General features: G+C 41.0%; 1 protein-coding gene across 2 annotated transcripts in view; it reads left to right on the forward strand.

Moving 5' to 3' along the window:
• Window positions 1–13,763, forward strand: part of VEPH1 (ventricular zone expressed PH domain-containing 1) — a 157,946-nt gene that overhangs the window by 74,114 nt on the left and 70,069 nt on the right. For both annotated transcript variants that reach the window (XM_004682313.2, XM_004682314.2), the window contains exons 7-8: window positions 9,467–9,676; window positions 10,284–10,681. In XM_004682313.2, the coding sequence (XP_004682370.1) occupies window positions 9,467–9,676; window positions 10,284–10,681 (608 nt within the window). The remainder of the gene's footprint in view (window positions 1–9,466; window positions 9,677–10,283; window positions 10,682–13,763) is intronic.

Below are 13,763 nucleotides of genomic sequence, written 5' to 3' on the forward strand. Positions count from 1 at the left end.
CAGCTGGTGTTTGGGGGTGGGGGTGGGGGGCCATTCTGTGTTCTGTGCCCAGTGGACCTACTTATTCCTTTTCCAGTGATGCAGGCACAAGTGTCAGAAATGAAGATGGCAAATGTTCCTTCAGTGGTCCAGTTCTTTGCTTGTCTCTCCACACATGCAAAGTTGTCACCTGCAAGTTTCTAAGTGTGAGGTTTATAGAGAGGGGGAAAAAAGTTACACAGGTGTGTTACATTAGGCATTATAACAAGAAAAGTAATCTTTAATAAGTAGGCCCAATCCACTTAACAATAAACAATTCCCCTTCCTAGAAGCCTCAGAGATAGGGAGGAAGAGCTCACTAACAAAAAAACAAATCTACATGTATGAGATTGTGGTTAGATTTCACCATTGTTTTTCTAAGAAAACCAAAAATTTAGTATGAAGATTCTCACTTCATCTACCATCACCACCACCACTGTTACCACCTCAACCTCTTTTGATTCAAACCCTTTTCCCAGTTCAATCCTCACTGTCAATCTCCTGCTCATAGACTGTGATTATTCAGTGGGAACCTTAGAGCACCAATGTGGACAGCTAACCGTTTGTATTAGCTGCACATCCCCTCTGGATGGTTGCTAAGGCTTCTCTACCAACATCTTTTCCCTGAATAGCCTTCATTGTCACCATTTAGCATCAGTAATTTTAATCTGTGACCCCCCAAAGCAGAAAGGTCTACTCTTTTGTCTAAGGCATCCAGCAAAGTCTTATCCTTACAAATAAAGGGGAATGAATAAGTAAAGAGAGCTTGAAAGAAAATTAAAGATGATAAAATTCAAAACAGATGTCATCTAATTTACAAATCTAACACATGCTCCAGCAGGCCAGATAGTAGACTTCAGGCCAAAGCTATAAGACTATCAAAAGAAAACCAATTAGCATCCTATTGAGAATGTAAGGCTGGAGCAGACAGGAGACTTCTTTGTGCCAATGACTCTGAATTAATTGGGTGAGTTTTATTAGATGCACCAAGTAAGCACACTTGCACTTTTCTTGTACCTGTGTTTTAGGAAAAAAATGTTTCTTTCTAAGCAATAAGCAAACTGAGGTAAGATAACAGGACAACCAAAGAATTTAGAAGCTAATTCTGAAGAAGCAGAAGAGAGCTTCTTCTTGTGGGTTCAAACAACAGAAGGTGTCAAGATAAGGGATGAGCTAGACCTTCCAAAACTGTGTCACCTGCAGTGACCTTTGAGCAGCCTCTAGTGTTAAGTGCTGCCAGAACAGAGGAGACGCTGGGGAAGGAGAGGCTGAGGCAGCACAGTCCCTGATCACTGCCCAGAGACGCCTTTGCCTGTCACTGTGATGCTCGGGGGCTGCTCTAATCAGACACCTTTGGAATTAGGGATAGTTTGTCATGGGTGGTCGTAGTTGGAGGTTAGGTTCAGATCCCAGTTGGGGATGGAAACTTTGAGTGGTGATAATTGTGGAAAGAGGGAAGGAGGGTGGGGCTCAGATCCAACCTTCAAAACTTTGCCAAAGCCACCAAAGACAAGTTGAGTTGGAAACAGTTGCTTTTAAGAATTTTAACACAGAGTATGTAATTAAAGCTTTCCCAAACCTGACTCAAAGAGTGGTAAGTTTGTTGTTTTGGCAATGATGGTGAGGTTTTATGTTTGTCTTTGTTTTTAAACTTCAGCCCTGGGGGGAGGGGAAGCTTGAAAGAACAATGAAAGGTAAAGTGTAGTCAAAGTCCATTGGGCCGTACAGATCTGATTTTGTGATAATGGGAAGGAGGTAACATAATGATGGGAGGAAATGAGAAAACAGTATGTCTGGGAATGAAAGGCAAATAGGATAAGGAGATTATGTTCACAGGACAGTGACTCCAGGCAATCCGCCCTCCCTGGAGTGGACCCAACGTTTTTGGTTTATTCTAAATTCCATGCAATGAACACCAAAGAAGTGGGTTATAGGGAGAGCCACGCGGCCCTACTGTGCAACAAAGCCAGCTACGACCCTTCTCAAGCTCTTTACAAACTGCCCTTCCAAAGTCTCCACGCTGACATCCTGGGATTTGCACCAAAACCTGGCACTGGTGTAGTAACGCCCCTTGGAGGGTCTGTTGAGAGCCAGAGTAAGATGGCTCCTTATGGAATCCACAGCAGAAACACAGAGAGCAGGGAGCCACATTCTGTACGACTTGGCAAAGAGGGCTGCTTAGGTCCGATCAAGCTCCCAACTAGATCCTACCCTGTGTCAAATTCTGTGCTAGGGGTCTTTATTGTGCTGTATTATTTAATTGCCACAACATAAAGTCTTTTAATATGGATCAGGCTTACCAAGGCTTTGTGTCTAAGCATAATGGTGTAAACCTTCTGGGCAGACAAGAACAAAGTAAAATTCCCTCGCCAGGCACGAGCCTTCCACTCTAGATCCACGGTAGTTGGTAGAGAGGCAGTGATGGAATCCCCAACCTCAGCTTACAGAATTGTCTTGTTTCTTCCTTTAGTCTAGTGCAAGCAACAGAGCTCAAATTTTAGTGTGGATGAGATTTAGTGTTCACAGTACTTCATGGGTAATTCAAAGGAATTTAAAAGGAATGTCAAGGATGACTTTTGTCTACTGTTCCCAAGAGGAGGCCTCACTAACCTTTCTCTTAGCTTCCAGAATACCCTTTCTGTGCCTCTCTTGCTATCAAAGGTGGCCTTTTCCCTAGACTCCAGTTTAAGCACCACTCAGCATGGGAGCCTCGCCCCCCACCCCTGCCCTCCTGCCCTTCTCTCCCCTGACCCTCTCAGTTCTCATTGCCTCTCCACCCCTCCCCCTGCAGTCCTGTCCAAAGTGTTCTGTGGGCCCCCCTTACACTGGAAAGAGCTAAAATTCACAGCTTGTGCTCTCTGAATGGAAAGTTAAGTCTTAGAAGTGCTAACAAGAATTCCCACTCTTTTAGGCAAGACATGTTTATACAAAGAGAAATTGATTTGTTGAGAGCAACTGCTGGCCTGGGAAATGTGCACCAAGAGGTTCAGGACTTTAATGAAAAACATGTGGTGTTGGGTCAGCATCACTCCCTGCTAGGAAAAGCTGAATGTCACCTCACCCCACTAAGGTAACCAGAGCTTTAGTGAAAAGCAAGTGTATCTTTTCCATCAAGAGAGGTCTGTGGTGGTCACTTGTGTAAAAGAAAATGGTTTCAGTCATCTGGGGCAGTAGCTGTGGAGGTTGCTCCTCCAGAAAGCGAAGGGAAGGAAGGAAGGGCTTCAGGTTTTGCCCCTCTGACTGAGGGAGTTACGGCTCACATGTGGTACCATTTATGTCCCATCTGGTGCTCATTTCTCTGCCATTTGTCCTTCCTTAAAGCAGCGTTTATGGTGATGTGAAGGTCTGTAAAAGTATTCCAGGAATTCGTTTATCAGCAAGAGAGGTAGATGGGAGACATCATTATCAGCTTTGAGGCAAGGAGAGCTGCCCAGGGAAGTGAGAGCCCCGGAGGGTGGGCTCTGTGGGCAGTGTAGGTGAGGGGAGAGGGGGCAGGGTAGCCCCCCACTGAAGAGTGTGGGCGATGTAATTACGGCTCGGCAGGGGAGTCAAGGCCCTTCCTGTAGCACAGAGTGTTCAAAACATGAGACTCACCAAGAAGGAAGAAAGCCTGTGGCTTGGCTTCCCATTTCAAATAGACAGGGCACCCCAAAGCACAGCCTGGAGGGGAGAGAAAAGTGGGGAGGGACCAGTGCTCACAGCTCCTTGTGGAGGGGGGATGCTAGACCCTGTGACCCAGCTGCGTGTTATGTTGTTCCTCACAGACCCTGTTCCTTTTCGGTGTTTCCCATAATTTAATTTTGAACTCACTGTTTGCATGACTTTTCTTCCTGTGTTTAAAACCCTCTAAGACTTGGGGAAGACAAAGTTGTAGCTGGTAACTGCAACCTGTTTACCACACCAACAGCAAACACTGCACACTACCTGGCTTTAAGTCTCTCCTCCCTGTGATGTGAGTGAAACCCTTAGCAGCTTTGCTGGATCAAAGGAAAATGCTTGTGCCCTGGTCTGCTAGTGATTCTCTTTTCCATTTTCTGGTCAGGTGCTTCTCAAACTTGGCCGGGTCCTGGAGATTGTGTCTAAGAGGACAGTCAGCATTGGTGGGGTTAGGGGGAGGCTGAGTGTGTCTCCAGCTGCCTCAGGTAGCACTGACACTGCTTTTTGGTGATTCCTGATGGAGTCACCAGGAAAGGGACTTCACACTGTTTGCTGACCGTCTGTATGTCCCCTACCTGCATTGCTTGAGTGAAAAGTGACCAAAATGAGCATTCACGCTAGAATAGTCACTTCCTGCATCAGGTCATCTAAACTGTTTTCAGCACAAAAAAAGTCTGTGTGTGCAGTGGTTCAGAATTCATGCTTAAAGATTTTTTAAATCAACTATTTTTCTATCCCAGTTTCCATGTGCCCATACGCTTGGGAGGCCACTCTCCTTTAGTCATGTTTCAGGAGACTTCAGGCTAAGAAGGGTTGTATGGTCCTGCCTGTGAGAGATCATGTGGCCTTCCGTGGCTTTGGGCAGGAGAAGCCTATCTTACAGGTGTGATATCACCTGCAGGATGCACCTTCTTCTGTATCAAATGTCCACTCTGCATTACAACCACCCAGCATTTTGTCACTGGGCTTTTTCATACTCTATTTGGGCTCCATTGGAAAAGGCATTACATTACATCATCATTTCAGCAAGCTGGTGATATGCTGTCATTTATCCTGTTTGTGACAAAATTGAGACTTAAGAGTCACACAGAGATTTGCCACATCACTGACGGACAGGACATTGGAGTCATGAAACCAGGTCTCTCCCTGCAAGTCCACACTCAGTCCCTTTCCACACACCATATCCTCTGAAGCCCTTATGTGAATGAGATTAATCATGAAGTCATTTCATCCCAGCAATGTTCTAGCAGAGGCATTACCACATTCTGTCCCCTTATCACTGCACGTGATCTCTGTTCTTGTGCCCTGAGCAGTCAGAGGCAGAACTGAGCATCCAGAACCTTATGGGTGTAGTCATTCCCACAGCTTCGCTCATTGCCGTCCAAAACAGATGGTAGGGCTGTGGGCTGGGAGACCACCTGGCATTCTTGTATGACTGATGACCCCACACGTTGCAGAAGAGAAAGGAGCATAATATCCAAAGAACTATGGACTTCAGTGTAGATTAGACCCTTCACGTCTCCCCCACTTCCCTTCGAATTAGCCTAATTCTGCATGTCCTAGGTGTGGGAGCCAACATCAAGTTCATCAGACATTTACTGATATTACTCTTTATTTTTTAATTTACAAAACCAGGAATATGGGCTGCCTGTCTCCACACTACCAGCTCTGGTCTCATCTCTGGGCTCAGTGAGAGCAGTGAGCTGCCTGAGGGCCAGTCATGTCTAAGGGGAGTCCCAGCTCACGTGGAGGGAGGTAATTAGGCCTCCCCCAGCTTCCCAGGAGGTATTTTTAAAAACTTTACTTTGGCAACAGAGACCAGGAACTGTTCAGACTGGAAATTCATCTGAGCCTCTTGTAATGTGGCATGTTGAGTTAAAGCCAAGTTAATATTTAGGGGATTACAGAACTCTGACAAAGATTTTTGTAAAATAACCTCTGGAGTTAAAAGTGACAAATGGAAAAGAAATAACAACCCCTGCATGAGCCCCACCCAATGGCCCCTCCCCCAAGCCCCCCTGTAAAGGCACAGGGGACCATGGGTCCTCCCCAACTTTCACTTTGCTGATGGAGGTCCTTGTCTAAAAGGAAAGCAGAATTTAGCTCTAGGAAAGGGCTTTGTTTCTGAGCAAATTTTGTCCTGTCTTTTTATACTCAGTGTTAAAACCAAGAGGAAAAACAATTGAGTGGAGGATGTTTATTATAAAGCCAAATTTCTGACTACCATTTCCTGACCTTCAAGCCTGTGAGAAACAAAACTTATCCTAACCCCCTGGCAACAAAGCTGAGGACCCCAGATTGATGGCCAGTGACAGACTCTTCTTTCTGGTCCATGCTGCAGCTTGGACAGCCTCAGGAGTCTTCATTGCCTGTTCCCTGACTCCTATGTTATGGAAATCTCCAGATCATAAAGGAGCATTGTAGAGAAAGTTTTTGTGTGAGAATTGTGCTTTTTATTGGCAACACACACCAGCCTTGCAGACATCACTTTGCTGGCTCAAAAAAGAAATTTTTCATTTTTACTTCTTCAATCTTCTTATTTGGCCCTTTGAAAATCTCTCTTTTATTCCCACTCTTGCTGATCACTTCTCTCAATATTTAATATTTCCCAAATGACACTGCCCAGCCCCTCCCCATTATGAATGAGGAGATGCCTCACAGGCTTGTGGTAAGCCACAAGAGACTTAAGGGCAGGAGTAGACTGGCTTGAGACACCAGTGTGGTCTTAGTTCATTTATTCCACAGATACTTTGGGTCCTTGTACAAAACCCTGTGCCAGCCATGGGAGAACACGGAGGCATAGGAGTGCCCCCATGCCACCCTGAGGGAGGGCTACCAGACTTAGCAAGTAGAAGTACAGGACTGTCAGTTAAATTTCAGAAGAACAATTTTTTTTTTAGTGTAGTGTAGTGTAATAATTTTTAGTATGTTCTACTAACGACATACCTACACTAAAAATTGTATTTGTCACTGATCTAAAATTCAAATTCTTTTGAGTATCCTATAGTTTGCCTGACAACCCTAACTCAGAGGCATCTCATCTGCTTCTCTGGGGGTCAGTGGATGTCCAGAAATACCTCAGGGTGCCATAAGGCACCCCAAGGAAGGAAGAGCGCTCTCAGCAGCACAGGCTCCCACTCACTCGGCCATGGTGCCTAGTGACCAACAGTGGTAACTGGAGATGGGAGCAGAGAAGGAGCTAAGTGACCTTTTCTGACACCACTGGGGTCCGATCCCCCTGGCATATGGAATATTGGTCTGTTTGTGTCTAGGTCACAGGTATTTGCTGTATGTATCAACACAAGCTCTAGGTAGACCAAATAAAGTTCTCAGAGGAAAAAGTAATAGTGATGGCAATTCATATTAACATCTAACATCTGTAACTGTCCGTTATGCTCTAGGAGCAGTGTTTAACAATAATTCTGTCATTTCATCTTTCCAACAACTTGATGAGCCAGTAGAGTTATTGTTCCCTTTTCACAGAGAGGAAAATTGGCATAAAGAGTTTAATAAATAAAAGAGCAATCTCCAAAAGTGAGAAAATTTTATTTTAAAAGTGTCAGAAGCTGATCTAATAAAGTTCTCTACTAAGATTTACTATAATCATATAAAATGTGAAGTTTTTTGGAAGAAAATGCTATTTATTTATTTATTTTTACATCATTCTTCATTTTGTTCACTTTTCCATCTGAAAATGCTATTATTTTAGCTGCTGTGTTATCCCAGACTTTACTTTTTTTAAAAAAAAGCAAATTAAACCAAGAAATTATTCTAAAAATTCATAAGTTTTGAGATTTTAAAATTTGTGTAATTTTCAATATCTAATATGTATATTTAAATATACTGTGTGTTGAACAAATTTTAAAGCTTTCATAATACCAAGTACAGAAACTTCTGAAATAGAGCTAAAAAGTTAATCTTTCAGTTTCGAAATCTGATTAGATTCCATGTAGATTAACATGGGATGGGCTGAAAAATGAATATTGCTTCCCTAAAGTTTTCATATTGAAGGTTTCACTGGCTATTTTAAAATTACCTAGATAATCATCTTGGTTTGTATAATATCCTCTAGTGATAGCACCATCTTGGTTTCATTTACAGTATGAGTAAAAGTTCAAATTTAGAACATTCTGGCTAGAAGATGTCGACCTCACCCCTGTGGGCAGCAGTATCGTGTATATGTCTGAATGAGCAGTATGTTCACGATTAACTGTCATTCCCATGTACCGACCCTTGAAATCTACTTGTGTGTAGTTTAGTCAAGCAGGGTATGGAAAACAAGTGAACAGTATGTCAAAAGCATGGACACATAAAAATTTTATTAAAATGCTTTTAAATTTGATTGGCATTAGCTTATTTGGCCATAAACAATGTCTTGGTTAGCTAACAAATGATCTGCTCTCCTCCCCAACGTGTATATCCACAACTGTTTCTGGGGAGGACTAGTAGAGATGCTACTGAGATCCCACAACTGAACCCTTCCTCAAGGCCGGATGCCTCTCTGGCCAGTCAGAAAAGTTGTGATATCCAACCCTGCCCTGGAACCTCTGCTGTGTCCAACAAAGTGTCATTCCATTCAGTCATGTTGGTGAATGGATTTCTGTGGACTATTGACCCTTGTGATTATAAGGGAAAAAATTAATACCACCTCCATATTATGTAATTGAGAGTAATTGTTAAAAATTAAGACAGCTCTATTGGTTTGTTATTAAAAGGCAGATTAGGGACTGTAGATGCTTAATGTTTTCTTGCAATTGTTCAGCACCTGAGTGAGTAGCCATGAGCTATTTCTGCAGCTTATCTGTAAGCTTTTGCTCCACATAAAATACTATGTTAGCCTCAGAGAGGTTCCAAAGTCATATCACAAAGCCTCTGTCTTAAAGATATCATCTCATTGACCCAGAGAATGTTTCATAAACTTTGCTATAAAAGATATTTGGAACTCTATCTTTTATGGAGAACTGCTTTCTTCCAACATATTAAGATTTAGAAAGATTTTTCTTCCTTCATAACATTGAAAGATTTCCTTGAATTTAACAATGATTTTCTTGAAATTAACAAAACAATAAATATCTTACTGATACTTATAGTATCAGTACAAACAGATTAGTACATGTTCATTTTTGAAGAAATGCCTGGCATGAACATTATATGAAATCCATGCTTTTGGAGAACTAGTAGTATAGTGACTGACTATTAAAATGTTTATTCTTTCTAAAGGATTCTTTTTTTTTTCTTAAGATTTATTTTTATTTATTTGTGCATACAGAACTGGGGTACAGGCCAGAGGCTCAGGGGCAGTGAGAGGCTTCACCAGAGACAGAGTGGGGAACAGATCAGGCAGATCGACGAAGTACACTGCTGAGGGTTTCAGAAAACCCTGAAAAGGAAACTGCAGGGACGGGTCAGGAGAGGTCTGCCGCGCCATGTGGTCACCTCCGGGGCAAGTGGAATCAAACTCATGCGGAAGCAGCTTTAGATTCTCAGTGCTGTGCTTTAACCTGCTGCACCACAAGGGAGGGCCTCTAAAGGATTCTTTCAAAAAAGTATTTTCAATACAAAACTGACATAAAAACAAGTGTTTCTAAACTTCTGGCAAATAAGCTATTGAAGCAACTTTAGAGACTTATGTCCAGAGTAGTTACTCAATACATAATTGTTCAGTGACTGATCAAAAATTTATCAGGCAGAGTTTTCAGTTTTGAATAGGAGGAAGTTAATAGAAATTAAAATTCTCAAGAAGGGTATATGTGATCACCATCCAATTCAAGGACTGTTATTATCCCTTTAGGAGAAAAACCAGCACTGAAATGGAATTACCTGAGAAGATGGAAGAAAACAAATTCACTGCAGCAGTCAATGATGTCCATGAAAAGCTCCAAGTTAAAATCCAAGCTTTTGAAGACAAAATCAATGCTGGGAACAATACTCCTGGCTCTATCAGAAGATACAGTTTGGGCCAAGTTTCTAAGGAAGTAAGAAAAGACATTAGATTTAACAGGTATAAATTTTGTTTGGCTGGTTTTTAAAAGTATGTAATTCATGTTTGCTATTAGTTTTGTTTCTAAGCTATAGGATGGTATTTAAGTACTTTTTATCATAGCCTCCACAATCCCCCTCTTCCACGAACAAAATTCACCCACAGTGCTTTCATTAGCCAAAAAAGTTGCTATTGTAAGGGGAGAATACAAATGTAAAACAATATGGCTTATGTTTTTAAAAACACCTTTCAAGTACAGATACGCTAATATTGAGAAGACTGTCAAAAGCTTCTTTTGATTTCTGATAAAAATACAGAAGCAAAAGTAGAAAAAGAACAACACATATGTCAAGTTTTCCATTTCCCAGTCAGTTTTGCCTTGAAATTGATTTTTAAATCTTGTCTTTGAAGGTGACCTAGATCTTGTCACACACACTTGTTATACAACTTGGTCTTTTTTGTTATATAACTTGTATTTTTTTTATCTAATCTGTGAAGAGCACCAATGTTCAGTTTCATGTCCTAGAGGAAGCAACTGTTGGTGCCAGTGTTATTCTTTCTTTGCTTCATTGGTGAGTGGTAACTCACCTTCATTACCTGCCTTAGTTTCCCCTTGTTGGTCTCATAGGTCAAAGAGCTTGGCTTTCCACACTTTGCTGCCCAAGGGTGCAAGTTCAGATGATGGGGAAGCCATAGAGAGTGAAGATATTCCTGTCAGCGTCTCTCTCTTTGAAATATGCCCACTAAGCCGACGAAATGACAATTCTACCTTGAAATCAGATACTGATGCATCCCAGCTGGGAAATACTTCAGTTTCACACCCAAGTATTATATGTATAGAATCAGATAATTTGCCAGAAATGGTTACAGAAAACCCTGAAAAGGAAACTGCAGAGGCAGTTGCAAGCCCTGTGGAATACCAAGATCAGCTTTACCTGCACTTAAAGGAAAATCTTGGCAAAGTGAAAGCATATGCTGTGGAAATTGGGAAGAAGATCCCAGTCCCTGATCAGTGTACCATTGAAGGTAAGTGCTCTGAACTCCCCAAATGAGAAATTTTGAAATTGCTGGGGAAAAATTTCCAATAAAATAAATTGCCATATTCTTTTCTGAGTCTTATGCAAAAGAGATAGTGTTGAAAATATGTAAACACTCTAACATTATTTTACGTTCTTTTAAAAAAAAAACAACACAGGAATCATCATTTTGATTCACCTGTGATCTACTTAGGCACACGTATGTTCACTCTCCCTCATGTTCAGAAAACCCTGGAATGGGATTTTGGGGGCCCCCCAGCAATGCTCTGTGGTAGGAGTCCAGCCAGAGGCATTTTTCAACCACATGATTGTGCAAAGAAACCTTATAGACCAGAGGCTACAAGAGATTTTTCTTCCACTCAGTGAACAAACTCTTGTAAAGCAGCTACGAGTGTCACACACCATGCTTAAGGCTCAACTTGATGTGAAATGCAGCTATGGTCCAGAGATAGTCCCTACCCTCTTGGAGTTTGGAATATAGACTGAAAGAGCAAAACCATCTTCAGGAAATGAAGTGAGAATTTAAGCAGAAGACAAAGAAAGAAAAGTGTGCCAATTTGATAATGCAAAACACTTTCAAAAACTTATGTGCATAAGAAATGTCCCTAGGACTCTGATGTGAAGACAGAGCAGGGAGAAGGAGGAAACAGGGTATGCTAGTGGGAAAAAAATCGTTACTAAAATAAAGGTTGTGGAAGGGTGTAAAAAAGGAGAAGTGAGGGGGAGGGAGGGAAAGAGGGATGGAAGGAGTGGGGAAGGGAGGGAAGAAGGGAGGGTGGGTCAGTGTTAGAACTTTCCTCCTCTCAGATGCACAGTTCAGGGAGCTGCCCCCAAATTTCCACAAGATGCTAAGTAATGACAGATGAGTGGCAGTAACCTTGGCTAAAGGGTAAGGAGTGACAATGATAACATCTTTATTTGAAATTCTGATATTTTATTGTGGATTTTTTGTATAATTTGGATTATTTAAATATTATTTTTCTTAACTGCTACATTTTCTGGTAGTAGTGCCCTAGGCCTGGTCCTGGGAAGGATGATGGGTTTAAAAGAGATACCAAATGGTGAGTGCCAGGGTAGGCTCCCCATCTGGAAGTGGGGGGAGCAGGTGTGGAGCCTCAAAGGCATTGCCTGGCTAATTATAGCTTTTGGTCAGCAGTTTCATCTTCTCTTGAGATTTAAGTGATGGTCTGAGCCCTCTCCTCTTGTTGGCCAAGTCACATTTTCACCAGCTACAGCCCTGTAGAAAAACCCATTTTCCAAAAAGAAATGCAGTTGAGGGGTGGTGAATCTAATTCATGGCTACCCACTTGCTATCACCCCCTCAAGTCCTAGATTTCAGGAGTGCCCTGCAAACTCCTTCCCATTCCTTCTCCCACTCCACATCTAAGGGAAAGGGAAAGCCAGAGGAAAAGCTTTCTTAAAGGGTCACAATAAAAGTGATCCTTTCAAATGAAATAATAAAGATAGGTAATTAAGTATAGCAGGACTTGGAAAGACCTATAATCAGTAAAACAAGCAACATGAGCTTTTTGCAATGGTCTGTCTCACTAATAACCTATGTAACTAATGCATAGATTGGAGAATTTAACATTAGAGGCTAAGTAAATTTTGTAGTTTAAGAACGTCTATAGCAAATATAAGGTCAGGCACCTTTTTATCTACTAGAATAATTTTTTTGTGTTTAAGTTCAACCTAAACCATTAAATATGTGTTATAGAATGAGATTTTACCTTGTGAAAATGTGAAGTCTTACAGAGTTATTCTAAACATTTCCTTGTCAAAAGCACATGGTATTTCTTGATTTATTTTTGGAATAAGGTACAGTTTTCCCCCACCCCTTTGAATACTGATGTTTTCTACCAGGGACAACCCAGAACTGAGTATTTTCTTAGCTTAACATTTTGAAATTAATTCATAGTTTTGTAATTTCCTGGAAGTTCCTAAGAAATTCCTTGCATGAAGATGTATGTGAGGGGTGGAAGATTTATGACTTACTGTAAATGCATCCACTGAGGGTGCTGACTGCAGGGAGCATGGTGTTTCTATTTCATAGATGGTGTAAACTATTCAGCAAAATGCCAGCAGTCATCTGCTGACACAATTTGCTTGCTGTCATGAGGTTACTCAGCTCAACGGTATCACATTTCTTCCCTTAAAAATTTATTTAAGAAAGATATAAACTTAGAAATTGTGTTATGTTTGATGTGTTGTTGGTGTGAAAGAGAATTTAGTTGCACTTGCTGAATTATGCAAAGGAATTAAGAAACAAAGGGAAAAAGCATAAAAACCATTTCCACAACAAGTACTGTTGAAAAGACAAATAGCCAGCAGAAAAACAAAAACAGCAACACAAAGTGTTAAAAATAATTTTTGGCTGATGTTAGGGAGCCTATACTATAAGACCTTCGCAGATAATCCTTAAAGATGCTCTTTTGACATTTGTTTGAATCACATGAAAAAATTGACATTCAATGACTTTATTTTGACCTGTGAAAACATCAAATTCATGTGATTCACCATAATACTTTGATAATAAACTATATTGAAAGAACATAAATTTGTTGGTCTCTGCACAACATGATTATATATGAGGCAGATGAGATCACAAATATCATTCTTAACCCAGCCTGTCATCTTGTTATTGTACATTGATCAAATGGGGACAGGTCAGGGAATATAGATAAATCCGTACAAATTTATGTCTGTCTCTGCAAAAATAATCAAATCCTGGGTCTTTTTGAAGTTGGGCAGCAGTGTGATTTTGAATATAAAAGAACATATTCTTGCCAGGTCAGTAATTCTCTTATTGACTTCTGGTACAAGTTTACCAACCACTGAAAGTTATGTACTCTACTTACACACAGAGTAAAGATCTAGCATTACTGCCTGTTTTTATTTAAACACAAGGCTGAAGGAATTTAGTTCACTTGCCAAAGAACATTTTAAAATATGAATCATTGGTATTCATTTTTGTGATCAAAGTGATTACAGGTTAAGAAAATCATGATATTGAAATAGATCCTTGAAAGTCTGGCTCATCATTGGAGTTCTATAAAGGATGATATAAAAGC

Source organism: Condylura cristata, unplaced genomic scaffold (genome assembly GCF_000260355.1).
Source record: "Condylura cristata isolate star-nosed mole 26May11 unplaced genomic scaffold, ConCri1.0 scaffold00014, whole genome shotgun sequence".
Taxonomy (NCBI): domain Eukaryota; kingdom Metazoa; phylum Chordata; class Mammalia; order Eulipotyphla; family Talpidae; genus Condylura; species Condylura cristata.